The 25,079-nt window shown below is 41.7% G+C and overlaps 3 protein-coding genes and 2 long non-coding RNA genes across 11 annotated transcripts in view; 3 read left to right on the plus strand and 2 right to left on the minus strand.

The window, feature by feature from the left end:
- Nucleotides 1-231: 231 nt before the first annotated feature.
- On the plus strand, nt 232-4,326 carry smim29 (small integral membrane protein 29). 5 transcript variants are annotated; one of them, XM_069526004.1, is made up of 6 exons: nt 265-386; nt 475-759; nt 897-1,194; nt 1,493-1,518; nt 1,638-1,743; nt 2,839-4,326. In XM_069526004.1, the coding sequence occupies exons 3-6, from the start codon at nt 1,090-1,092 to the stop codon at nt 2,905-2,907; spliced, it is 306 nt and encodes a 101-aa protein (XP_069382105.1). In that variant the 5' UTR covers nt 265-386; nt 475-759; nt 897-1,089; the 3' UTR covers nt 2,908-4,326. The 5 variants fall into 5 exon arrangements, with proteins under 5 accessions (XP_019951754.1, XP_069382105.1, XP_019951756.1 ...); XM_020096197.2 differs by having other exon boundaries at nt 475-748; XM_069526003.1 differs by having other exon boundaries at nt 289-386; nt 454-759.
- A 48-nt stretch (nt 4,327-4,374) lies between these two features.
- hmga1a (high mobility group AT-hook 1a) lies at nt 4,375-10,122 on the minus strand. 2 transcript variants are annotated; one of them, XM_020096198.2, is made up of 5 exons: nt 9,984-10,122; nt 9,021-9,133; nt 8,186-8,266; nt 7,142-7,198; nt 4,375-6,437 (listed from the first exon to the last, which is right to left on the minus strand). In XM_020096198.2, the coding sequence occupies exons 2-5, from the start codon at nt 9,111-9,113 to the stop codon at nt 6,378-6,380; spliced, it is 291 nt and encodes a 96-aa protein (XP_019951757.1). In that variant the 5' UTR covers nt 9,114-9,133; nt 9,984-10,122; the 3' UTR covers nt 4,375-6,377. The 2 variants fall into 2 exon arrangements, with proteins under 2 accessions (XP_019951757.1, XP_019951758.1); XM_020096199.2 differs by lacking the exon at nt 9,984-10,122 and adding an exon at nt 9,757-9,894.
- Nucleotides 7,206-18,023, plus strand: LOC138410438 (uncharacterized). The gene is made up of 3 exons (XR_011243136.1): nt 7,206-8,071; nt 9,284-14,956; nt 16,481-18,023. It is a non-coding gene; the product is annotated as an uncharacterized lncRNA (long non-coding RNA).
- A 132-nt stretch (nt 18,024-18,155) lies between these two features.
- LOC138410437 (uncharacterized) overlaps nt 18,156-25,079 on the minus strand; it is a 211,632-nt gene continuing 204,708 nt past the window's right edge. Inside the window, exon 3 of the long non-coding RNA XR_011243130.1 lies at nt 18,156-18,639. This is a non-coding gene — a long non-coding RNA (uncharacterized lncRNA). The remainder of the gene's footprint in view (nt 18,640-25,079) is intronic.
- LOC109635196 (metabotropic glutamate receptor 4-like) overlaps nt 19,251-25,079 on the plus strand; it is a 167,182-nt gene continuing 161,353 nt past the window's right edge. The window contains exon 1 of one of the 2 annotated variants that reach the window (XM_069526000.1): nt 19,251-20,264. The gene's annotated coding sequence lies outside the window, so the exon portion shown is untranslated. The remainder of the gene's footprint in view (nt 20,265-25,079) is intronic. The other variant, XM_069525999.1, reaches the window with a different exon arrangement.

The following is a 25,079-nucleotide window of genomic DNA, read 5'->3' on the forward strand; positions in this document are numbered from 1 at the left end:
TTATAAGAGTTTCTATAATAGAGTATTTCTAGTATTTCATGGTATTTCTAGTATAGTATCCGGATAGTATTGTTGTACTACTAACGCTCATGTCACTCTCCACTAACAACTACATGGGTCTGTCTTGTGGTAAAAACAGTAAAAACAGAGCAACAGCTGATCCAAGCCAACAAAATAAAACAATATAAAGAAGCTGCATCTGCTGGCTGGTTTTTTATTACTGCGGGTTTTTTTTAATATGAACTCATCGAGCTTCCGTAGTTCTGCGTTGTGTCTTTTATTGTGAAGGGCCGGGACAGGACGTGGTGTCGCTGCTGCCGGAGCTGGACGATGAGCTTCTTCCTGTGACTCTCATCATCTCGCTGGTCGACTCTGCTCATCGCAAGGTGAGCGACACTTCACCGACACTTCACTGACACTTCGCTGACACGTCACTGACGCCTCAACCGACAGTTCACCGACGCTTCCCCGCAGCAGGGAACCCGGCCCGGGGGAGAATCGGCTGGTGTGCGGTGCAGAACAACTCGCTGGCTGCGTCACTGGGCGATGCTAGCTGCTGCTGCTGCTGCTATGTTTATGTAGCTCGGTCCGCTGGCGCGTTAACGCGGAGCTCGTCGATGGGAAAGTTCCCAGATGCCAGTGTGGGTGTTTTCTGATCGGTGGTTGTAGCCTCACTGGAGTAAAGAGGTGAACCGGGGAGGAGCAGCAGGAGAGTCGGTTCGCTAACAACACAAACTGCTGTGTGACAGTGAGTCAGAGGTTTGAATGATGGCTGCCAGTCTGACAGCTCTCTCTCTCTCTCTCTCTCTCTCTCTCTCGCTCGCACCCTCCGCTGACCTGTTTCTGTGAATCCCCTGACAGTCTGTCCTCTGTGCACATTCCTGTCATTCCCTCAGATTTCTCGCTGATTGGGGGAGGGCGGTGAGACCATGTGGGAGTCACATGAGCGACGAGGATGAGGCGTAAACAACAAGGGGGCAGCCTGAGGAGCAAACAGCTGCACAGTGTCCGCCACTGGGAGGGGGTCTGCTGCAGCCCCCCGTGTCCCCGTGTCCCCGTGTCCCCCCAACCCTGTCCTGAACATATGCAATGAACAGCACCACTCAGTCCCCCGCCATCGATGGGGATGTGGCAGTCAGCTATGTGTTGGTGCCATTTTTCCTCATCACCATCATTGGGATAGCTGCGGCTGTGGTAAGTGGTTGGACTGGCCAGTAAAACGAACATGAATAATTCTCATAGTGTAATCTTCATTAGGTGCAACGCAACATATGTTCAATGTTTATAACTCACACGTACGTTAGTAATAATCCATATTTGTTTGAGCATGTTATTTTTGGGCTTGTTTCGTAGTCTGTGATTCACTGTATGTCTTCACCGTAGTGACGTTCCCAGTACTTTTACAGATACCTGGTGAATAAAGCTGACAAATGTGATATTGATTGTGATAAAGAACATTATCAACTCACACAATTCATTTTGTCTCTTTCAGGTCATGTATATCCGAAAGAAGAGAAGGTAAGTCTTTTAATCTACACATTGATTTCATCACACAGTGCTTTAGTTGGAAACATGATTGCGTTACTCATCGCAGGTCGTTACACGTTTGTTTGATTTCCTTGATTTGTGTCCCTCAGGATTGACAGACTCCGTCATCAGCTGTTACCAGTTTACACGTATGATCCTTCAGAGGAGCTTAATGAAGCCGAACAAGAAATGTTGTGGAAAGAAGAGGACACACGGGTATGACGCAGCATTTGGTTTTCAAACTTAAAGAGTGTTTTCTTCTCCTATACTTTTTTTTTTTTAACCTGGGAAAGGTTTTTTTTAATGAAATCAGATGGAAACAACAAGGATTAGCTTTTTCTGTGTCAAAATAATTTGGAGAAAGTTGTATTTCCTGTTGTGTATGATCGTCTGACCACAATCTTTACAAAGACAGTTTCCTTGTTTCAGTCTTTGTCTCATCGTTCACTGGAACAAAACAGTAGTTCCTCTTTCCTCATGCTTCCTCTCACACATTGCAACATCTCTACAAATAGTAGTAGTATGGTAGAAATATTGCATTTCCCTTTTTATGTGCAGACCTATGTGCAGTTAGTGACTTGTTTTAAGTTATTGTCTTCACATAATACAAAGTTTTGTTGTCACACACAATTATTGGTACAAAAACTCCAGTTTTCAAATGGCTGGAATAAAATTAGGTGGTCGTGGCAGCAAAGACACTTTTCAATTCAATTACAGAACTGGCTGATTTGGGTTAAAAAAAAATGCACTGAACCATGGGAAACACTAGGTGGCAATATTAACGGGGCTATGCAGCTCATTATGTTTTACACCATACTTGTGACATTAATCAAGTTATGCATTGATTTAGGAGGCTGTTATTAAATGGGTATAGTTGAAACTAGCAGCTGCTTTTATCTTGTGAGGCTTAGATTTCTGCTGATCCCAAACAGGAAGTGAATTTAATTTAATTTGTGGTGCAAAAAACTTCAGAGACGACGTCTCTCTGTCGGGTTCTGAGGATAATTCACAGAATACAACTGTTTTCATTGGGACTATTTCTTTCATAGAAAGTAGTTCCGATGAAGAGTTCATAGTGACGTCTGCTGATTGGTTCCCGAAGTAAGGGGTGTGTTTTGAGTTAGTATATTTGGGCATCATTTTTTTGAATCCTCAGATTAATACCAGTAGGTATAAGTGGTGTGTGTGTGTGTGTGTTAGGTGGATTGACCCTTTATCACTGTCACAACAGCTTTGCACATGCCCCCCCGACATGCTCGTGTTATGGTTGCGCTGAACTGAACTAATTCTTTTTACATTTCATGTCCTCAGATTGTTCAAGGTTGGGCTAAAAGTTATCAACAGCGGCGCCCTCTCCTGACCAAAGATGTCAACGCATGATTGCAGTGAACCGTGGCATCAAACATTCGGCGGTGTGGAGACGGCCTTCTGTCATTTTTAGTCGTGCACAATACTTTGGTTTGCTTTTCTTTACCACCGTCTGGAGCCATCTTTGAGTACATCATCCAAGAGTCAGCTTTTTCCTCGCTGGGCACATAGTGACGGAGGCTCTGATGCTAACTCATGTGCCTACGAGACGCTGTACCTTAAACTTATTTATTTGAAATTATTTATTCAACCTTTATTTTACTGTGGTGTTCAGAGACAAGACTTGAGAGTGAAGAAAGGTGGCGTGCGTGTGTAAAGAACCGGATTCCTGTGGGTGGCAGTAGGGATTTGTTCTCACTGTGTTTTAAAGGTTGTGGTTAGAGTATGAATGTTCTGCACTAGTTAAACAAATCCCTCCTGCTGTGTCGGGTGTGGTATCATGGCCTGGACTGGTTGTTGTGTAGAGGTGGTTTACATTGCTTTAAAAACACTGTTGGTTTTCAGTTAGTCATGTTTGTTGACATGAATCACTGTAATACCATTTCCAAAAAGACTTAACTTCAAAGCTTTAGAGTTTGCTGTTGACTTAGGTTTGATACATTTTCTGTTTCACTTTGAGTCTCAAGGTTGATCACGTCCTGTTTTAATTTGCTCACCAGATGATCCCACCCTTTTTTGGTTGAGCTAAAGTCCTATGACTCCTATCAAAGGCACGAAGAGGTATGTGAATAAATAACACCAATATCCTCTCAGCTCCAAAATGAGTTGTGACTAGTGCCCTAAAAATGTCCTGTCCATGAGGCATGGCACCAGAAGAATCTGTTTGAATGAACACCATAGGTCTGACTCAGGAAAACCTCAGTCTTTTTTTTTTTTTTTCCTCAGTGAGCTGTAACCTCTCCTGACCTTTGTTTGCCATGCATCTGTGAATGTACACCTGAGAACAATAGAACTGTTACACTTTCCGTGACGGGGGAATATCAACTCATGCATTGGACTTGGTCGGCTTATGCTCTGAACTTGTGATCCGTGTACTTCAGAATGAGCTCGTACGAAAGCTTGGGGATGATTTTGCAGGAAACCAACTTTACCCCCAGAACATGCTCCTTGGTGCAAACTGCTCATATTTACATTTCATTGTTCATTTTATATGCATATAAGGATTTTTTCACATAAAATGTTAAAGGTGAAATTGACCATTCACAGTTTAGACAGAACAAATGATAGATCATGTGATTTTCATTCACACACGCTGTGAACTTTCATGGATGGCTCTGATTTCAGGTCAAAGACTCAAAGAACTACTGATGTAACTGTTGACTGTGAATAGCAGCAAAGATACGAGATGACTTTTCAGACTGTTGTTGCTTTAAGTGACGAGATGAGACTGATTTAAAATGTTGAAGATGTAAATAAAAACAAAAAAATTGGGTGGATGTTTTCTTTTTAGGTTGATACAAAACAACACGACAGAAAGAATTGACAAAGAAAATTCTCTTTATTGACCATTTCTGATACAAATTGTTGTAGGGCACCATAGAAATATAGACATTGTACATTTATATACGGTGTACATTAAAAAGAATGATCCCATCCTGTTGAGTTTTACGGTATATAAATGAACGGATGCAAGATGTCGGTATGTAGAACGACACCGATATTGTCAAGAGTATTTGGAGGATGCTGAAAAAAAATGACGTGAACCATGACCGTTGTACGAGTACGGTGAGGGCGGCTGTGCCAAACACACAAATGTCCAACAGAACAGTAAAGTGGAAAGAGCGCCCTGTCTATCACAAACACACAAACATTTGTCCATGAAAATCAGAACCAACATTTCAGTGCACCAGAAGAAAAAAACTTTTCAAAAGGATAAAAACACACCTGCTAATCTACCACAGTCAGCGAACACAGTTGTCAAGCTGACAGGTCTCCCTGACTTGCTTTAAAAACAACCTGTCTGCACGAGCCAAGACATGTTTTTGTGTTTGAACACAATTGCACGGTTGACATCTAAAAAAAAAAGTTACCTTATAACAGTCAGGAAAAAAAAAAAAAGTAAGTTACACAAACTTTGTAATAACGACATCTTTCCATCTCATGCCAGAGGTTACATTTAAAAACAACAGAAAACCAGTTAAATGCAATTATATGGTAAAGTAAGCTGTTGAGTGAGGTATGAAATCCAGGCCGTGTATCGCCTGTTTGCAGTTTTCCGGGTTTCGTAACTGAGGTTGTAGCAGCTTAGGTGTATGGAAAAACCCAGTTTAAGTGGACTGTGACCGCGGGTTCCCTGACACTTAGAAATACTCAAACATTTTATTTTCTTTAGCCGATGTCATACAACACACATCTTCAAAAAAGACTAAGAAAAGTATATTTTAACAATACTAAGTTTTGACAGAAAGACCAACCCTAGGTGAAGCAGTGAGTGCTACGTGGAATGAAAACGTTCAGCCCTGTTGGATAGCAGTGCCACCAACTATCCTCCATTACAATCCTCTGCGTGTCTGCCTCGAGTGATTGAGCGGGCGCGTGGAAACTGAGGACCAATGTAACAGCATTTTGTAAAAGCTCCCTGAAGAAACAACGCTGATGCTTTCAGCCTCTGCCAAGTTACCCTATCCTATCCTTAAAAACACACGTTATACCATATAGTTTGATTTTTATTATGACATGAAAAGCAGCACACTCATGTTTTTTTTGTCTTTAAACGGTAAGTAACCCGAAGGAACAAAAACAGTAAGTCTGATCAGACTATTCTGATTAGTAATGAAACATCTCCCCTCTACACGCCGAGTACCGAGAAGGAAGAAGCATATCTAAATCTAAACCGAGGAGGGGGGGGGTGGTGGTGACAATGATTCTGCTCTACTGGTGAGACGATGAGGTGAAGTCTGTTATGTCGATTAGACATGGGAAGAGGGGTGGAAAAAGAAAAACACCACCAGTTACCTATTCTCATCCTAAAAGCTGAAGCTCAACTCCATCTATAGACATGATGCAATGGTTAACCATTTCACATGAACACACAAAAGAAAAAAAACAAACAAGTATAGGTAAAATTCACCTTTGTCCAGTACAAAACATGGAGAAAAATCTATATGCCCTACCATCTCAGATGCGGGAACAACAAATAGGTAACGTTGAGCAGAGAAAATGTCCTACAAACCATCTTTTAGGGGAAACAGAAACATCCAGGCTCTGTGGAGCACACCTTTGTCCAGTATAAAAGACTTGTGATAGCATGACATGTAGAGAAAAGGGCTGTTACCTTTCATGTAATTCTTAGATCTATGCTTGAGCAAGGTCCATCGTTCTATCCAGTGCTGTTGCATGATTATGTACTGTGTTAAGCCTCCTTTTGGCAAAGGGGGCTCTGTCGTGAACAGTGGTCATGTGGTGGCACTGGTGTTGGAGATACAGCCCAGTTCTGGTTAACAGTAAGTCAGTATGTTGAGTGAGGTAGCATGCGTTGTGAATTACTGGTCCTCTTCCTCTTCCGCCTCAGATGATTCCTGGGACGCTTTTTCTTCCTTCTCCTGCAAGACGAAGAAAACGAGTCAGACGTCAACTACAACCATGTGGAAAATGTTTCATGTGCCGTAGATGTAATAAAAAAAACATCTCCCGATAAAGTGCAGTGGCGTGACGAACACCCAGGGGAAGGGTGAGCCATCTGTAGTGAAAAGTGATTCATAGGATTGGTGAGTCACAGCGAGGCATCCTGCATTTTGCTCCCTCCTCACTCTGCTGCCAAAGATGTTCATTCATAAAAACGAGGAGGGCTAGTTAAAGGGGTAACTTTGGGTCATTCCTTTCTGTGACTAATGCAACACAGACCTCTTTAAGAGCACGCCCTGACCACTCATGACAGAATGTTACTACATGACCACAATTCCTTAAACGTGCCTTTATGTGCAGCTGGCAAGTTATTTCACAGCTCCAAAAAAATGAATAATATTCAAGCTGTCAATAATGTCACCTTTGGACCGAGGGTTTAGTGATAAATTGTCAGATTGGCCTCTCAACAAAACCAGGTAGAGACTTTAAAGGCTGCAAGAACTAAAATGGCTGTGATGAGTAGAAACGACTTGTCAGAGAGGAAGGAGGCGGGCTGGGGAATTAGGAAAATGCAATTTCGCCCTGCAGACACTCATACCAATCATAATTGAATTGGGAGGAGGAGTGGTTTCACAGATGGAGCACTGATGTTGCACTGTTTGTTTGAGGAGTCACGTCTTACCTCCTTCTTGGGTCTTCCCCTGCGTTTTCCTCCTGCAGATGGGGCTGCCGTCGCCTTCTGTCGAATAAAACAGCATCAAGTTAACAGGGGGGTTCCAAGATGCATTGCACTGTGATCTTCCTGCTCGGTAAAGGGTTTATGGGGACGAGGGCGGATCAGTGCAAAAACACTGTGGTGTGAACGATCCAGCTTTCCTGTGCCTCGAGCTGCCTGCAGGTGGCAGTAGCACCTCTGCAATGACACAGATGGAAGAGGGGGCACTGGGTTCATTGGCTATTATCTGGAAGGCCAACAGGAACTGCACACAGGGCACTCCAGTTCGCTGGCCACCTGGTCTGAGGCTCAGAGACAGCTGGTGGAACCGAGGAGAGACACAAACCCCTCCGCAGCTCGGCCCTCTCTGCTAAACCTGTATCGTACACGATCGTACATATCTTCTACCCTCTCCCGCTATCTCTCGCTCCCTTTCCCGTGCACGGCAGTGAAGACAAGAGTGCACGGGGGAGCTGGAGGGTTGGGGCTAGGGAGAAAATCAGTCGTTGCTATGGAGACGACAGGCAGAGAAGAACTAGGGCTGTGTGCTGGGTGGGGGCGGAGGGGTGCTTAGTGTCAGCCTGGAAACAGTCTTGCGGCCTCTGCACCTGCACTGTGCATGACAAGCTGCAGGAAGCTGGAGGACAGGAAGTACAGGCCTAGCACCCCCCCCCCCCCCAAAAAGTAATGCATTAAACCAAGGTCTTTACAATGGGAAACCCAAGCCAGGCTATTTCTGACACCACGAGGGGAAGCAGCCAAGCAATATATCACAAGTAAGAGCAGGACATCCTTTTAAGACGACGAGGTTCGCTACCGTTAAAATTTTTATCAACCGAAAGGAATCGAGGGGTTTCGAAAAGGAAACGCTTGCAGGGGAAGATGGGACGACAACTGGTATGTGCAATGTCTGTATGTGTGTGTGTGTATCTTTCTTGGCATTGGCGTCATCCGGTGTGGGATGCATGTTCGCTGCTGTTGAAATCACTCCTGTACACAGCGTTGACTTACTTTGCCCTTGCTCGATGACTTGTTTTTGCTGCCCTTTGGTCGTCCTCTGGGCCTCTTTGGAGTTGGGGACCCACTTGGTTCCTGACAATCAGAGAAATAAAAGTTAGCGCACCACAACACAGGATATTTCATATGTATACACTTGACTTTGAATCTGTTTTGGGTGATTTGGTGACTGTCACTTCCTCCACACTAATATCGACACTGATACACAGTGGAGGTAAAGTCTGTTTTTTAAGGTCAACACAACTGATGTGTACTGAGACTGACAGGGCCACGGGTTGCCATGATCTCACATCAAGAATATAGCTCCATGAAATGTCAACAAAGCTGAACATTAACACCAACAGATGGAAATATATATCACCAGCACCAGTTACTTTCAGCGTGCACAGGTAAACGTTCATATGATAACCTGCGGTCGGATGCCACATCATGGCAGACTCATCTCCTGTTCCCTTTCTCGTTTGTTTACAACTACAGCTCATAGCAACCGAGCAATTCAATCCTAACGCGCAGAGTGGCGGCCATACGAGCCAGAGTGTGCTTGTCATCCATTACATGACGAGCTGATGAATGTCGTGAATGTGTGGGTTAAAACCGGTTCCTTTAAAAAAAAGGGTGTTGGGTTACAGGTTTGCTGACGAGCACAGGAAGTTTGTAGTAGATGATAAGAGCGGATCATCACCAGGCCTCTGTGCAGAGACCTGGCTTCCATCAGGGCAGAGGAGCAGTATAGATTGTGAAGAGCATCCAGCTGCAACAGATGTGAGCCACTGGATCTGATGTCACACCTCAGATGACACCAGCTGAAGGTAGAGAGGGGAGTACTTACGTCAGAGGTTTTCACCTGGGGCTGCTTGCGGGGTCTTCCACGCCCCCTCTTCTCTGTTTCCTCTTTAGGTGAAACTGTCCCCTTGTCGCTCATGTTTGCGTCGCTTTTCACACCTGAGGGAGTAAATCACACCAGTCAGGGTTTGTTTGCATGCGCGCACACACACACATACATTCACACAATGCTGTTAAACTCGACGACCCGGGAGAACCGTGCACCGGTACCGCGTTAAAACTCGATTAATCCGTGCTTCTTATTTCAAGATCTATTTGTGGCTGCGCTGCACAGACGGTGGTTGTGGCCGAGGCTCAGTGGGCGGTCACAGGCCGAGCAAATCTGCACAAGACGACTGAACCCGACGCTCCCTTCCCCGCAACGACCGTGATCAGAGGCCCCCTCTCCCTCCACTGTGACCGAGCATCGGGGCCTGCACGCCGGGGCCACAGAGACACATCTACCGACACACACACAGACACACACAGAGGCTGGTGTGTTGCTCGGTGGGAAAATGCACTTTGAGAAAATCACCCTCCTCTGCACGGTGGCTCTGTATTTAAAAAATAAGAGGCTGCTGAAATGCATGCAAGCAGCGAGGTGGTCGGGTTCATTTGCGGCGACGAGAGCCCGAGCCAAGGCAACAAAAGACGGCTTCATGTTTAACGCGTGCAGCCTCCTCTCTCCGGAGCTGAAGTGAAACAACAGTCCGGCTGTGATCGAGCAGTTTCCCCTCACTCACCTTCACAGCTCGGTCCCTGTGGTTGAAGATGTTTCCTTTAAGGCTGACTGGTTATACCCGGTTAAAAAGCCTCGCACTGATCTATAGGCTCCAGCTTTTTATTCGTCACACAGCGCGCAGCCCGCCCCTTTAAACCAGCTCATGCAGCGGTACGCACACACACACACAGACACGCACACACACACACACCAGAGAAGCAGACTTGTAGAAGGAGGAACATTATTTACCTGCAGCTCGAGCGGTTTATTCCGACGGAGTCTTATAAATAGCACGTGCGTCTCGTCTCCTGCACATAAAGGGGGAAAAAGGCGCGAGCCGGGGGGAGTCGTGGGGCCATTTAAAGAGCCGCCCTCATGGAGCTGAGAGCCGGAGGGCGGAGATATGATAAATGGGCCACCAACAGAACGACAGCAGCCCAGCCCCCCCCAACCTCCTCCAACCTCCCAGGATCCTCTGCACGTCTTTATAACTGGCTGTGTATGTGTGTGTGTGTGTGTGTGTGTGTATATATATATATATATATATATAACTATACATATATATACATACACACACACACACACACACATATATATGGCCAGCTATAAAGATGCACTAAAATGCAATGTATGCATTTTTCACAGTCTCCATGGTGAGGGTACTATGACACCCCCCCCCCCCCCACAATGTAAACACAAGTCACCTTCAAGATCAGGGATTTTTTTTCTAACTTTCTAAACTATATCAATACATGTTTAAATATTTCTTCTACGGTTGTTTCATGAATGTTCAGATCCATCACGAGTAGGAATAAAAACATTTTAACCAATGTTTCAAAAGTTAGTAGAATGAAGTGGAATTATCCAGAGATAATATTAATAGTTATTATAAGGTTGTATTCATGTGTTAGCAGGACGTACATGTTGTAGCTGAAGCTGTTCATTGTTTATCCTGTCTTTATGAGAGATGATCATTTTTAGTAATTTATATACAAAACAAATGAAAATGTGTATAAAACATACAAGTAGAACAAAACAAGTTTTGCATATAAAACTAAAAACCATCAAGTATTGAGTACTTATACATAAATATAGTCAATAATAACAAAAAAACTAAATTTTCCATTGAAGTTATCTAGACAGACATCATTAGTCCCCTTATCTGAAATCTATTTAACACAATTAACTACACAGTGAGTGAGTGAGTGAGTGAGTTCCTTGTTTGCAGATTTAATTCATTACTGCAGAATCAGTCTGTTCCTCTTCCACTGGGATGTTTCAGAGTATTTCAAAACTTCAATCAAGCTAAACTTAAAATAATCATTTTGGAAACCTTAAGATAAAAATGTAAGGTAATTGTTAAAAATACAAAGATTGAAGAAATTGCAGAATCCGATGGCAACACATGTTTTTCCTGCTTTCCTTTCACGGTTGTCACATGACCTGTTATCTTGTGACCCCTGGGTGGGGTCCTGCCCCTGAACCAGTGTTTGCATTTCATTTATTTAGATGGATCTTTATTTAAATATCTATATAGTTTCTGATTAACCCTTGTGTTGCTGAAGGGTTTATACAGCTTGTTTCTAAGATTAAACATTTTATCAGATTTTTTTATCATCAATTTAAATATAATTTTATGATCACAGCACTTTCTAATCCGTAAAACCTGTTTTTGTGAATTGAATTTTCTTGAAAATGTTTTGCAGTTAATTTCAAAACTAACTTTAAAACATATTTGAAAAGGGCAGCCAGGTACAGAGACAATCCAAGATTCAGTAGGGAAAATAAGTTGTATCCGACTTTCATTATTGTGGAGTGTTAAGAGGAGAGGACAGAGTTCAAATCATTTCAGGAGAAAAAGAAAAAAAAACTAAATCACACAAATAAAAAGCACTTAAGCAAACACAGTAGTTTGCTCAGTGGAAATGGCGGCAGATTTGTTAAATTTTAACACCTCTGCAGAGCAGGCAATAACAAGGTTTGTAATAGTTATATATTTCAGCTGCAGTCTTTCACTTTATATCAGTGAAAGTTAATTTAGCTTTACAGTAAAACCCTCAGTTTCTCCCACCTATCATCTTGTGGAGGTTTAAAGTGATTTTCATCCTTTAGTGCAGTGGAACTTAGAGTCAGTGAATCAGTAATAAAATGAACGTTTCTGCTTTTACTCCATTGGCCGATTCTTCACACTGCCCCCATCGACTGTTGGCGTGAGTATATTTGTATTTAAATGAAACAGATAAACATCAGATGTGTGTTGCCTGGGTGTGGTGGATACAGAGATGGTGCAGAAACTCTCCACACTGTGCTCTAATCAAACCCCCCCCCCCTGCTACTTTCACACGAGGGTTTCTGATGTAAATGAACTGCCCATCTGGAGCTGATGGCTCCTCAACTGAAAACAGAGACTGAGAACGCAGACATGAAAGTGTCCGTATCTCACCTCTGCGTGGCTTTTGTCTGGGCTGATCTCAAACACACACAAACACGCACTGAGTTACTCTGTCAACCCCAAACCTTTGTGATGTGCAGAGAGCATACAGATATCAACGTACTGTACGTACACGATGAGAGGAGTGGGAGTTTGGAGAAAAGGGGATTTGGATGGGGCATGAATGGAGGAGCGCTTTTCTCAATGAGTCCAATGTTCTGCTCAGCATGTGCTTGCCGTGCATGCCACCCCCCTTCCCTCCCCATTTCTCACTCTATTCACTTCCTTCCTCTCTGTCTTCCACAACTACTTCAGCCCCATCCCCCACACCCTCACACATCTCTGCCATACCCAGCCCCTCACTACAGTGGATGGAGACAGGGCAGGGAAATAGGTCCACTGTGTGTGTGTGTGTGTGTGTGTGAGGAATGTGGTCCTCCCCAGTCACTGGCACCACTTGAGAAAGACAGAGGGGACTGGATAATGTGACTGATCAGTAATGATTCCAAACAAATGTTTTTGATTTGCATTCAGTTGTAAAGAAAAAGTGTTGCTTACAAATAATCTGTGCAGATATTATAAATTGAAAACAGACCGTGTTTTATCACATTTTCCAGGTTATTGGGCACTAAAACTACAGAATCAAACAACACAGAACATGATGCAAATTAACAATATTTAACTGTGTTAATAGGCTCAGTAATACTCATGAGGAGTAAACTGAGTATATGTAAAATTGCTGAAGTGCACCTGTAGCTTATTGTCAATTTAGCTGTGCACTCGTGGTTTATAAAATGATAAACACGTCCGAAGCAGCAGAATCAGAGATGTTTTTCATTTATTTTGAGAATGACTATTAGACCAAAGCTGGCACTCACATTACCCACAATGCAATCCAACGCACAATCTTATTTAGTTTCTTAGTTACTAAATCTAACACTCTGTTAAAAAAACGCTCTGAGATATTTCATCCCTTTAAGGAGGATATAAGGTTTGTTTAGTTTTCGAGATGCCTGGATTCAACTGTCTGATTATTTTAAAGTTGCGTTGTTATTGATTTGTATAATATAATACAGGAACAAGAACAAGGGACTGAATATTATCACTGTACAGATAAAAAGCAAAGTCATGTCTCCAGATTAACAACAAAATACTTTTGTTCTCAATAAGGACAGATCGAACATCTGCACAAAAATTTGAATGGTTCTTCCCTGAGCCATATCGCATCCCTCCACCGACTTTTATTGGAAATGCATCCTGTGGTTTTTGCGTAATCTTGCTAAAACACCAACAAACAGACAGGAGTCTGTGACACCCTTGAATGAGATAAAAAGTGCAAGTCCTGGTAAAATGCAGTCATCATTTTTATTACATTTACTTCTCAACTATTACTGCAACTATATTCAGCTCACAGGGAAGGATGAAATTTATCAATATTTTTTTTCATAATCATCTAATTTACTTTGCTTATTATACATTTGTGGATTATTGTTTCGTCTATTGAATGTAAAAAGGTCTAAATGAATGAATGAACGAATGAATGAATGAATGAATGAATGTAAACTTGCAAATTTAAGTGATAATTCAAAAACACTGCGACCGGATCTTAACCTGTAGCAGAATCGTCTCATGCTCGGCCCACTTTGACATGCCCACCCCTACCCCCACCTACGTCCTCCTGCCCCCCCACCCTCCCTCCTACATGCTCATCCGTCTTCCCCTGCTGCACGCTCTCTTGCTCATTCTAGCAATCCATTTTTAGGCGCTGCGTAAACCGCAAGAGTGCTGCAGCCAAACCGACTAACAGATGTGGACAAAACATCCTATTCCTGCCTGCGCCTGGGTTTCCCCCTGCCTGTGCTGCTGTTGGCCCTGGATGAGCCTGAACATGACTAACACACACACACACACACACACACACACACACACACACACACACACACACACACGCACACTTGCACTCGCACACGACACTCACATCCTCCGAAGAGGACATGAAGAGGGAAAAAAAAAAGGAAGAGAGGGACAGAGGGAGAGAAAATCTGTTGGGAGGAGAGAGGAAAAGTGTGGGAGCAGTTGAAAGGACAAGGTGGGCGGAGATGGGAATATGTGTGTGGGTGTCTTTTATACTTCTGCGAGGGGGCGGATGGAGGTTAGTGGGCGGGGGATGGGGCTGATTCAGTCTGCTCATGAGTAGTATCTGACTCACACAAACACAGGAAGTAGCGCATGCTGCCTGTTTAGTGAACTGTACTGTATTTATGTGATACTCCTGTATGCAGGGAATAATGGGAGCGCTTATACCACCTAATTTCACCTCCGTACATCGGTCAGTGACTCAGCACCCCACTCTCCTTTTTCAAATACTTTCATATCCACATCCTGAGATTTCTGGACAGAGATCCAGCGGGCGCATCAGTCATAGTGTGACTCAAGCCTGTGAAATTTCTAAGGGAGAAAGCATTTCCATATTTAAAACTTCCTTTGGCAACAACAACCTCAACATGCCAATGGTCCCATTTTCTATGTTTTATTTTTATTTTTTACTCATCCCATGAGAATTGAGCAGCATGTAAGGCAGGAAAACATAGATGTACTCATCGTCCAGAATTAAGCGTAATAATAAAATCAAGTCCACTCAGTTATACTACTATATCTACTATAATCATGAGGAATCATTTGTTATTGTTCACGTTAAAATCTCTTCATCCCTGCAGGCAATCCATCACGGTTTGGTGCCTCTGCAGGGAGGTCAGAGGTCAGGGTCAGCTGCAGTGCAACACTCTTCAAGGTATGCTTTAAAAAAACATCATACATAATACATGGGCTCCATAAAATATGTAATATTCATATGGATATAAATGTGGGCCACACACACTAACATGCCACAGTCAGTGGTGGGGTATAACCAAGTACAATTACTTTGTTACTGTGCTTAAGTACATGTACCTTTACTGAACTTAAGTACATTTATTTTACTCCAACATATATTAACAAATATCTGTACTGTTTTTTCAATACAATTTTTCCAATGCATTGTTACATGCTCACATTTGATATTTTTTTAAGGGGTTCAATAATAAGAAGGATCAATTCATAAAAAAATCTAATTACTTTTACTAAAGTATAAAATTTTTACTTTTTCCAGTATATTTTATGAATTTGTGCTTTTACTTCACTCAAATGTTTGTGTGCTTCTTTCAACACCTCTTTAGATTCATACAAAATAAATGTATATTTTATTTCAGAAGCCAAAAGATTATAATTCGATTATCGATGAGTATTTTTAATCACAGTTGACAGAGGGAAACATTTTCTCTTTACCAATAGGTGGCAGACTGTGATTAGATTTGAAAAGTAACAGACTGAGGCCAACACCATGTGACATCTTTGAGAAATGACACCATCTTGTGGACGTACTTATACACAGTCGATACTTGTATATGGAGATGAAATATATTATTCTCATTTCCTTCAAAACACAATGTTCTACTCATTTACACATAAGAGGAAAAACTAATTAAAAGCAGCATCTCTTTTACTGCCACCTGCCCTGAACAGATTTTCTCTGGAGACATGCTCCTCTGCTGGAGTGAAACACACCTCAGCTCTTGTTGCTGGCAGCCATGCACATGAGTGATGAAGTCCAGCAGAGGGTAGTGTTACTCTGAGGAAATCTGCGGACTCCTCACCTGAAACTGATGTGCAGCAGGTTTGCAGTCGCAGAGGAATAAAGACAATGCAGCACAAAAGCATTGTCTATGTGGTCATCTAGATGCATTGCATGGAAGAGACAATAAATTCACTGAAAAAACACATAAAAAGCTCTTGGAGAACACTGTCGATTTCTAAATGCAGGATTTTGATTCCAGTTTTGCAGGTATTAATTCACTCACTCTGCAGCGTGATTTAAAGCTTGCCCTCTGCAAATGACAATCACATGCAGCAAAATTAAGCTACTACTTAATTCCACTGACCCTCATCAGGTGCAAGTCCAACTAAAGTGCTAGGAAACCAAGAAGCTCTGTCACTCTGACAGATGAGTGTATGCTCGGAGTGGTTGGGAGGGGTAATAGATGAGAGTCACCTTGGTGACGGTGCATCTGGAGTTTTAGAATTCACACTCCCCCACTCTGTCGTACCTGATTGATCAAAATGGAAGGGGCCCCGCCTGCCTATTTTGGGCCTGTCACATCTCCGCGTGGCAGCTGGAGTCCCGAGAGAAAGCGGCTGGCCTGAGCTACATCTGGGTTAGTTACTTGTGGAGGCGATTTGTGCTGAGTTTTATAACTGCTTTTTATTTCCATTGGGAAAGAAGAGAAGATTCTCTTGGCAGAGAGCTGATGTGATGACCGTAACAACAAAGAAGAGCCAGGCCTTACAGCTGGGGATAAAAGGTTTACAAACTCCTCAACAGAAACGGTTCGTCGAGGCAGCGCACTGAAGTCACTTCAACATTTGTCTTATTGATTGCACTTTGACTGGCATCCCCCTGTCAGGCATCTTGGAAAATGGGTGCTCTCGTCTAAAGTTTACACAATCTGTGTGAGTAAACAACAGCCAGACAGCGACATTTTAAGAATATCACCAAAAACCTGGAAGAAAAAACTAGATTCAGTTTACCCTGTTTTCAACACAATCTGCTCATTAGAACTCTGTAGAAGTCTGTCGACTCACAAAGACTGATTTTAAATAGAAATAGTCCAAATTGACGTAGCAGAGACGTATAAAGTATTTATCAAGTTTTTAAACAAGGGAACATAATATTTTAACTGGTGATGAAATGATCATGGTTCTTTCTTCATTTCTTGCAGGACAGCGACAGCAGCGCCTTTTAAATATGATGATGAAGTTACACCACTCGTCAGTCGAACGCTGCGTGACAAGATGATGAATCTAGTTGGAATACTGGCTTTAAATATCTACTCACTGATTTAGCTTTGCACTCCTATAACAATGTGAAGCCTTGTGGGGGACAATTTAAAAATTGTAGCCAGCAGTGGCTAATGTAGAGTAAAGCAGATATGTGCTAGGCCGAGTGATAAACTTTTTTCAAACGGATAAACACGCCTGGGATTCTAATGTGTAAAATCAGGGCTCCCCTCACATTCGTCTCTTAAACAACCTTATTTCTGTGTCCTTGTTTAGTGGTTGGACAGGTTAAATAAAGTGGAGAGAACTCAGAGCCTGTAATCCAGCTGTTGCAGCTGGGGAGCCCCTGCGTGGTGTCTGGAGTAATATCAGTTGACAGATCCCCTCTCTGACACCAGGATGTCCGTCTCTGGCCTTGACCACATCACAGTGTTCGGTATCCTGTGTAAGCAGGTGTCAGATAGCTGACTATTGATGAACGATTAGAGTTGCTGAAGACGGACTGTGGCGCTGCCACCCGCGGGGCTCTAGGTGAGACGGATGGGCCCATTTGTGATGCAGAGGGGGCCCCAAAGCTGCATTAACTATTAAAGTGTGGTTATCTCAGGGTAATGGTACGCCAGCAGCACTGAAACTAAACTACATTGAGAGAAGGTGTAATCCTAATGTTGATATATGGGCTCTGCTCCTGCAGATTCTAGGCTCCATTCAACAATCGGACTGATTATCTGTGAAATGTCACATGTGGTTGAAGAGGGAAATGAATGAGAATGATGTAATCTGGTGTTAAACTGTTGTGTGGTTGTTACATCACAGTATATGACAGATACCTGACCTAACTGGAACAATAATTACACACTAATCAAAGGGAACGCTACATCTTCACACTCTACACTGAATTAAAACTGAGTTCCAATGTTAAAACCTTGATGTTAAACGCTGTTGGCTGCCATGTTTGGTATATTAAACGATTCAATTAAACCCTTTCACAGTGTGTTACTCCACTTGTAAAGCACTTCTTCTTTGTCTTAACCACACTCTTACACTCTATCTGTGTGACCAAACGATGTTAACCTTTGATAAAACACTATAAAAGAAGGTTGGCACAGGGGCTCCGCTTGCCAACAAGCCTGAAATGATGTAGTTGCCGGCCTGGCTCTCAGCATGGCCAGTAAATAAAGCAGAGACCCATGACATGAGGAGGACAGCAAATGTGCGAGGGGCCTCACCTTTGGCTGGCCATGGTTTCTGGTTTTACTTGCCAACATTGTGAGAAAGTTCACTTGCTATAGCTTCTTCAGATGGTCAAAAGCTTTATCGCTTGTTTCCAGTTCAAACTGGAGAAAAGAAAGAGAACTGATTTGATTGTACCTTACCTCCTCTCACTTTGCCACCCTGAAGCCTGTCTTGTAAATGTGCCCTCAGAGTGGATTGGCCTGAGGAATGGAGGAGGACAGGAGGGTACCTGAGTGCAGGAGTGAGCCATCCATCCTTGGTACCTGGAAGGAGGAGGAGGATTCTGGGGCAGCGCTCCGCCTGCGTGCTGAATAAATCATCGCTTAGTCCATTCTGCAGCTGTAGTCCAATTAACCAAAGGGGAGCCTGTGAATGCAGTTAGGACTTATGATTAATTACACAGCACTGACAATACACACCAAATATCATTATATCCCAACAGGCTGACACCCAAGTAAGGCTTCACTTTGCAGAATTTAGAAAGTATTGTTCCCTCTGGATATACATTATTGGAAGTATTGACAGTTTTGCTGATGAAGAGTTTCTTATTTTATCTGTATTCACTGCAGTCCACACTGTACGTTGTAGAAACACACTGACAAATAAACACACTCATGCACATATTTTAGATCTTTTCTATGGAAGAGTACTTGCAGACATGTGAAAAAAAAATGAGGAGGAAGATTTCTTTTTGTATTTCATGAAAAAAGTTGAATGAATGAGAATCAAGAGGAATCAAAGGGAATATTCTGTACCTTAGGAATAAATTGGAAAAATGTGAACCTTTTTTGTACTTAATGAAAAAAGTGTAAACATCTAGAATAAATTCAAACTGAATTATAGGAAGATGTTTTTGTATTTTGAGAATAAACTCTAAATGTTCTGAATAAATTCAAAATAAGAAGATCTTCTTGCATTTTGTGAATGAATTAAAACAAATGTAAATATAAATATATAACAAATTCAAAATAAATCAGAGAAATAATTTTTGGGGGGATTCTTGGAATATGGACGAAATGTTGAGAATAAACAGTTTTTGATACAGTCTCATCAAATTGCTGAACTGTATGTATGTGTTAAAAGAGAACTATACTTGTTACTAAAACTGAAGTATAATTTCACAAATTCATCTGAGTCATTTCGTAGAGGCAGTCATATTGTGTAACATTAGTGGTTTGATATATTCTTATATTCTGTATAATTTCACGTTTAATCTACTTGTGCAAAATTGAAAAAAGTCTAACCTTTCGTTTTCCTCCCCTCCCTGAGATTTAATTCACGTAATTTTCACACATACAATAAAGCTTGTGCAAACCATTTCAGCCTCATGAAGCTCAACAGGCCAATACATTCAAAACCCTGGAGATCTTCACCTCTTAAAAACCAAGTTCGCTCAGAATAGGAACTTAGGGTGCAATTATTTCCTTTTACATGGCCTGTGACCAAGCTCTTAGTCTGTCTACTGCAGCTTATTTAAATTGTGCCTTTAATTGAACGTAAAAACACAGAAGAGAAGGCAGAAAGGAAAGGTTAATGGCACTGACACAAAGGGCAGACAGCAGAGGAAGTCTAGCCTTAAGTGTCACATCCTGCTTGCATCACAGCCCATACAAGGAACCAATTAGGTCTGGTCAGTAATTTAGCTCGCTCTACAGGGCGTGTGCTGGCTTTAGCTTTCTGGGGGATTCAAGCCCTCTTCAAGACAACTGCTGGTAATGACCTCCATCCCTCCATCAATGATATGCTCACACACTGACGTCTGACTGCTGCCACAGCCTGACGGAAAGGTCACAGAGGATGTAACAAATGAGAATGGAGGAAAGGAGAGACAAGGAAGTAATTGGAGGAGGGTTTGGTCAATGGGAAAAGACTGCTCAGCCATTGTTTACTCGTGGACAATCTTCATTCAAGCTGCTGCAGTGGAGAAGATCACAGAGCCGTCCTCTCTATTTCCAGCGTGTGGCTCATTTCGCTACAACAGCGGAAAGAAGGTAAACATGGTGGTGACATTTCCAACCAGCTACGGTTTAAAGGTTACCTTCAGTTTCAGAGCGAAAACTTGTGCAATAGCTCCGGTTAAGGTATTTTATTTGAGAAATGCTTTGTCTGTATGTGTCCTCCACATCAGAGCAACACAATGAAAAAAAGCTTTTTCACAGCAGAACATGAAGAAATAGAGGAACTGATAGAAAGTCACAACAAACAACCAGGGCAACAAACGCAGGAAAGATAGGCGGACTATTTTTTTGCTTTGGGATTACACCCTGCAGTAGTTTGGCTCTATCTTACCTCTCACATCTGTGTCAAGCTCAATAACAAGCACAGATTTTTCAGAATTGTATAAAAACAGCAAGTTGTGGCTTGATGTCACTTTAATCATTTCTTTAAATGTATTTAGATGTAACTATACACAGGTTAATATTTAATGAATAACTGTAAAAAAGATAAACACACTCGACAGAAACCATCAGAAACCAGGAAGAGATTTAGATGATTTGGCAATTTCTATACAATATATATATTTAAGCAAAACATTCAGCTCAGAGGCGAATTTATTCTGAGCAGTACCAGTGGAAATTGTGTGGGGGAAGTGAAGCTAATAGTTCAAGTGAGACAAACAAGGACACATGGAGGAAATGTCAACAATGGTGGAGGTTGTTTGAGTAGAGACTTTAAGAGTTGGTAAGAAAGTACAACGTGAACATGGCTCCGTGCTGAGAGGATAACAGAGGCTAAACACATGGAGTAAATAACGCTGCTTCCAGTCAAATGTATTTATTTAAATATTTTTCATTTTCGTTCCACAGAGCATGTGGATGTTTACCTGGGATAAGTTCAGCTGGTAGTCAGTTTCCAACTTGTGTCCCATTTCTGTTTCTTATAACTAATATTATATTCCCCTGAGTAAATATCCTGCTGGTTTACCTCTTCTGTCTCACACAGTTTGCAGGTTTATAACAAACATATTTAAGCTGCTTTTTAATCCTCATAGAAACCGTTGTATAGCAAAAACACAAAGTGAGTTATCGTCAACACTGCAACAGTAAAGGCGGTTTAGTTTTGATGGAGTGCTGAGGAATATCACAAGCAGAAGCAATTAAGATAAGCTGGAATGCTCAATGTACTTTATGCATCTTCAGACAGAGCCATAACTCTGTTTAAAATGTTCATTGTGTCCAGGGGGAACATCTTTCCACGATTATGGGATGCTGCATGTAAATGCTACTGCAAATACATTTGCATTCTGACAGTAGTTAAATCTTTGTATATTCCTCTAATGTAACCCTGAACAGCTTTTATTCTGCAGCTGGCCATTGATAATCCTGTTGAATAAACAGGGTTTTCATGTGTAAATATATTTGTGGGTTCATCTAAGGAAGCCTCATCTCCCACACGTCACAGGTTCATCTGCCACAGAAGAGTAGTTGTGCTCCGACTGCAGCTGCCTCTGAGGATTAAAACCAAACATGCCTTATCCTGCATGCTGTGATTGTAAAGGCGGTTCGGTGGCTTTTTCCAGATAGGGTGTCTCAATGTATAACAATGACTCATGGCCACAGCTGCAAACCTTTCCCTGAATTGGATTACATTCACACAATGTATAGCAGGCGACACTCTCAACCTAGATAAACTGTGGCAACGGATGAAGGAGAGGATGGAAAGAAAAACACGTCTGAGTGAAGAAGTGAAAATTCAGTTTCAACTGAAACAGGAAGTTTTCATAGCTCGCTGTTTTTAACAGCGCAAAGCGTAGGCTGTACTCAATACTGGTTCATTAGAAGAATACTTTGATATTTTGCTTCGACACAGCAGATTAAACAAACAAGATAAATCATACTCTACGCTTTAGACGAGCTGGTAGGCGGAATTTCTGTAAGACAGAGCCGTGCTGTAGCTGATTCCCTTTTGCTGAGTTAAGTGAACTGGCTGCAGGCTGACAGATAAGAGAGTGGTATCAGTCTCCTCATCAGAATCACGACAAGAAAGCGAATAAATGTTTTTCTTCTATAGACTTATTCTATGAACAGAGAAAATATCGAAGAGAAACCCAAATAACATACACTTTGACCACAAGGGCCACCGATGAGGCTACTTCCGTAAAGAAAACGTTCAATACTACTTCATATTTTCCTGCAAGCACTACCACTGAATGCAGTTATTTGGTTGCCAGGCTGCTCATCCATAATTTACCAGGATCCTTGGTCAGTTTGGGATCATCCACAGACTGAACCTGAAAGCAGGAAGTTGATCGTTTCAGCCAAGGTTTATCAGAACGCATTTTCTCCATGCCATGCAGAGCTGTGCTCATACAAACATTAACAGCAATGGAATCAGCTTTTTTGAATGAAATATCCGGAAAATACCTGAATGTATGATTTCAAATGAAACTGCAACTAACCATTGTGTTCATTTTCCTTGAATTGCTTTTTCAATAAAAGTCCCAAAATGGTGAAAAATGCCAGCTGACAATCTCCAAGAAACCAAACATACTCAGTTTGCTGTTTTTGTCTGAAGACTATAAAACTCCAAATAATCCGTTTTCAGTTGTGTATGAAACTGGGAAACGCAACACTCACATTTAAGAAGATCAAACAGCTAAATACTTGACTTTGTTCCTTCACAAATTGTTTCAACTCTAGATTGAACTGTTCCCTTTAACTATGTCCTGTGTAGAGTCGACGTCCCTCAAAGGTTGAAATCAAAACTTATCGGGTCAATCAGACAAACCAAGTCTGCAGTCGTCTTTGTAGAAACAATGAATCCGTTTGTTACGTCCTCTGAGGAAACTATGTTTTCACGGGTGTTGTTTGTCAGGAGTTCATTTTTCTCTCTGTTTAACGTTGCATCATGAGATATTTTCGTTTATTCTTCCAGGACTAATGAACCAACAGTCACATTTAGTGGGCTGCTATTTATGAGTGTGTACAGTTTGAGATTAGCTCCACAACAGTTGTGTGTTGTTAAACTGTAGCCTTTGTGGTTAACATATTTTGCGTTGCTGTATAAAACTGTGTTAAGTTTATTTCTCTGAGCAGAGATTCATAGTTAATTTTTTCTACAACAACAATGATTCAATCATGTTTCGGATCATCTGTCCGTCGTGTGGAATACTTTTATAGCCATTAGTGTTTTTTATATAAGTGCTATCAAAATCACCACAGCATCATATAAACTCTCTAAGATTTAGTCTAAGTAAATAGAGTGCATTTGTTTTACACCGTGCATTAAAAAGACTAACATCTGGAGTGATTCCTCCTCTCCCCACTCGTCTTTGTATCCCGTGCTTTGATTTTGCTGTGCTGCTCTTTTACTAAATGTTGTCGTGTGATTGATTGGGAGGCTTGATGCCTGTAAATTCCTCTGAGACGCACTGTGCTGGTGATGAATGGCAACAGGAAGAAACTTGACTTAACATTTTTTATTACAGGCTGAGTGAGAGGGGTGAATTAAATATTAAATGTTGTACAGTGTGCTTTGATTAAAAAAAAAGCCCAAACCTACTTACATCCCAATCAATCTAGACTAACTGCAGCAAGTATCTACAATGACGTGACATTAGAAATGACCTTATTTCTAATGCAGATTGTGTCAAATAAGCAGGTAATTTTAACAGGATGGAAAGTGAGTGCTAATTGAAGCATTAAAACAGGAACTGAACTGTGTGATAAGAACATTCTAACTGTGTCTGAGGTGTGTGTAAAAACACTTGATCTTAATCTGTTTCTGATGGTGATGATATAAAACTTTGAGGCTTGTCAGATGGTGCGATGAAAGTCTTGTGAATTTTAATGCTGCGATTTAAATAGAAAGAAAAACAGCCGCAAGCAAGAGCGTGTCACAAACTTCCATCATGCGTCAGCTCTTTTGGTCTGAAAATGGAGGAGAAAGACGAAAAAGTAATAAAACTAAATTGGAGCAGGAGAAAAGTATGAAGTCCAGCGGGGAAGGAAAAGAAGTCAATACGGAAAGTAGTGAATTTGCCGAAAGTATTTATATTTCTCAGCATTGCCCTGTTTTCCCGGTGTATTGTGCATTATTTCAGGTTATTATGTTTCCTTTGTAAACATAACAGCAGTTTGAGGGATTTGGGTTTTGAGTTTCTGAGATGGTTGCAGTCGTCAAGTCTCTAAATTGGATACTGGTGAACTTGTCTCAATTTAATCAAAGACCAATGTTTTTCAATGACGTGCTGTCCATTTCTTTTCAGTATTATAAGTCAATATTTAATTCCTTGTATCACATTTAAACTTTTCTTTGTTTACATTTTCTTTGGTGGAAGAATAAGTTGACTGGGGAAGAATACTGGAGGACACACCGTCCAAGCCAAGCCCATGACAGTGTGTCCTCTGCTGCAGTTTTGGTACCTCGTAAGCTGGTGAAATAGTACAAGTGAACATTCTTCTGCACCATTCATCACAGACTTCATTGGTTAGTACCGAATACTACAGATTTCTCTCTCACGATTGTTCGTCCCAAGAGTATGTCAAAGGGCCTTTAATGATACTGCAGGCTCTCCATTATTCAAATCTGTCCTGAAACAGTAGTTAGATGCTCATATTTTTTTTACCTTTACAATGTTTTTTTCTTGCTGTAATCATCCCTCATGTTCACTGTTCTGGCACACGATACAAAAAAGTTCATTTAGAAGTTTATTTTTAATTAATGTGAAGCTTCAGTTTACACAAATAAAATGGAATGAAATTCCCTCAATGTACAGTCCCTCCAGTGGATCTCAGCAGTGTGGGGAGTTGAAACCTCATGTTAGGAATGTTGGAATATAGTTATGCACAAAACGAGGACAGAGG

Source organism: Paralichthys olivaceus, chromosome 6 (assembly GCF_024713975.1).
Source record: "Paralichthys olivaceus isolate ysfri-2021 chromosome 6, ASM2471397v2, whole genome shotgun sequence".
NCBI classification, from domain to species: Eukaryota; Metazoa; Chordata; class Actinopteri; order Pleuronectiformes; family Paralichthyidae; genus Paralichthys; species Paralichthys olivaceus.

What these genes read in the sequence shown, in the direction of transcription:
- hmga1a (XM_020096198.2), bottom strand. Translation starts at nt 9,113, where the DNA reads ATGAGCGACAAGGGGACAGTTTCACCTAAAGAGGAAACAGAGAAGAGG. An exon ending in CCCAGGTGAAAACCTCTGAC is followed by an intron (nt 8,267 to 9,020) that starts GTAAGTACTCCC and finishes TCTGATTGTCAG; the next exon opens with GAACCAAGTGGGTCCCCAAC. An exon ending in GGGGAAGACCCAAGAAGGAG is followed by an intron (nt 6,438 to 7,141) that starts GTAAGACGTGAC and finishes TTCGTCTTGCAG; the next exon opens with GAGAAGGAAGAAAAAGCGTC.
- smim29 (XM_020096195.2), top strand. Translation starts at nt 1,090, where the DNA reads ATGAACAGCACCACTCAGTCCCCCGCCATCGATGGGGATGTGGCAGTC. An exon ending in TATATCCGAAAGAAGAGAAG is followed by an intron (nt 1,519 to 1,637) that starts GTAAGTCTTTTA and finishes TGTGTCCCTCAG; the next exon opens with GATTGACAGACTCCGTCATC. An exon ending in GGAAAGAAGAGGACACACGG is followed by an intron (nt 1,744 to 2,838) that starts GTATGACGCAGC and finishes TCATGTCCTCAG; the next exon opens with ATTGTTCAAGGTTGGGCTAA.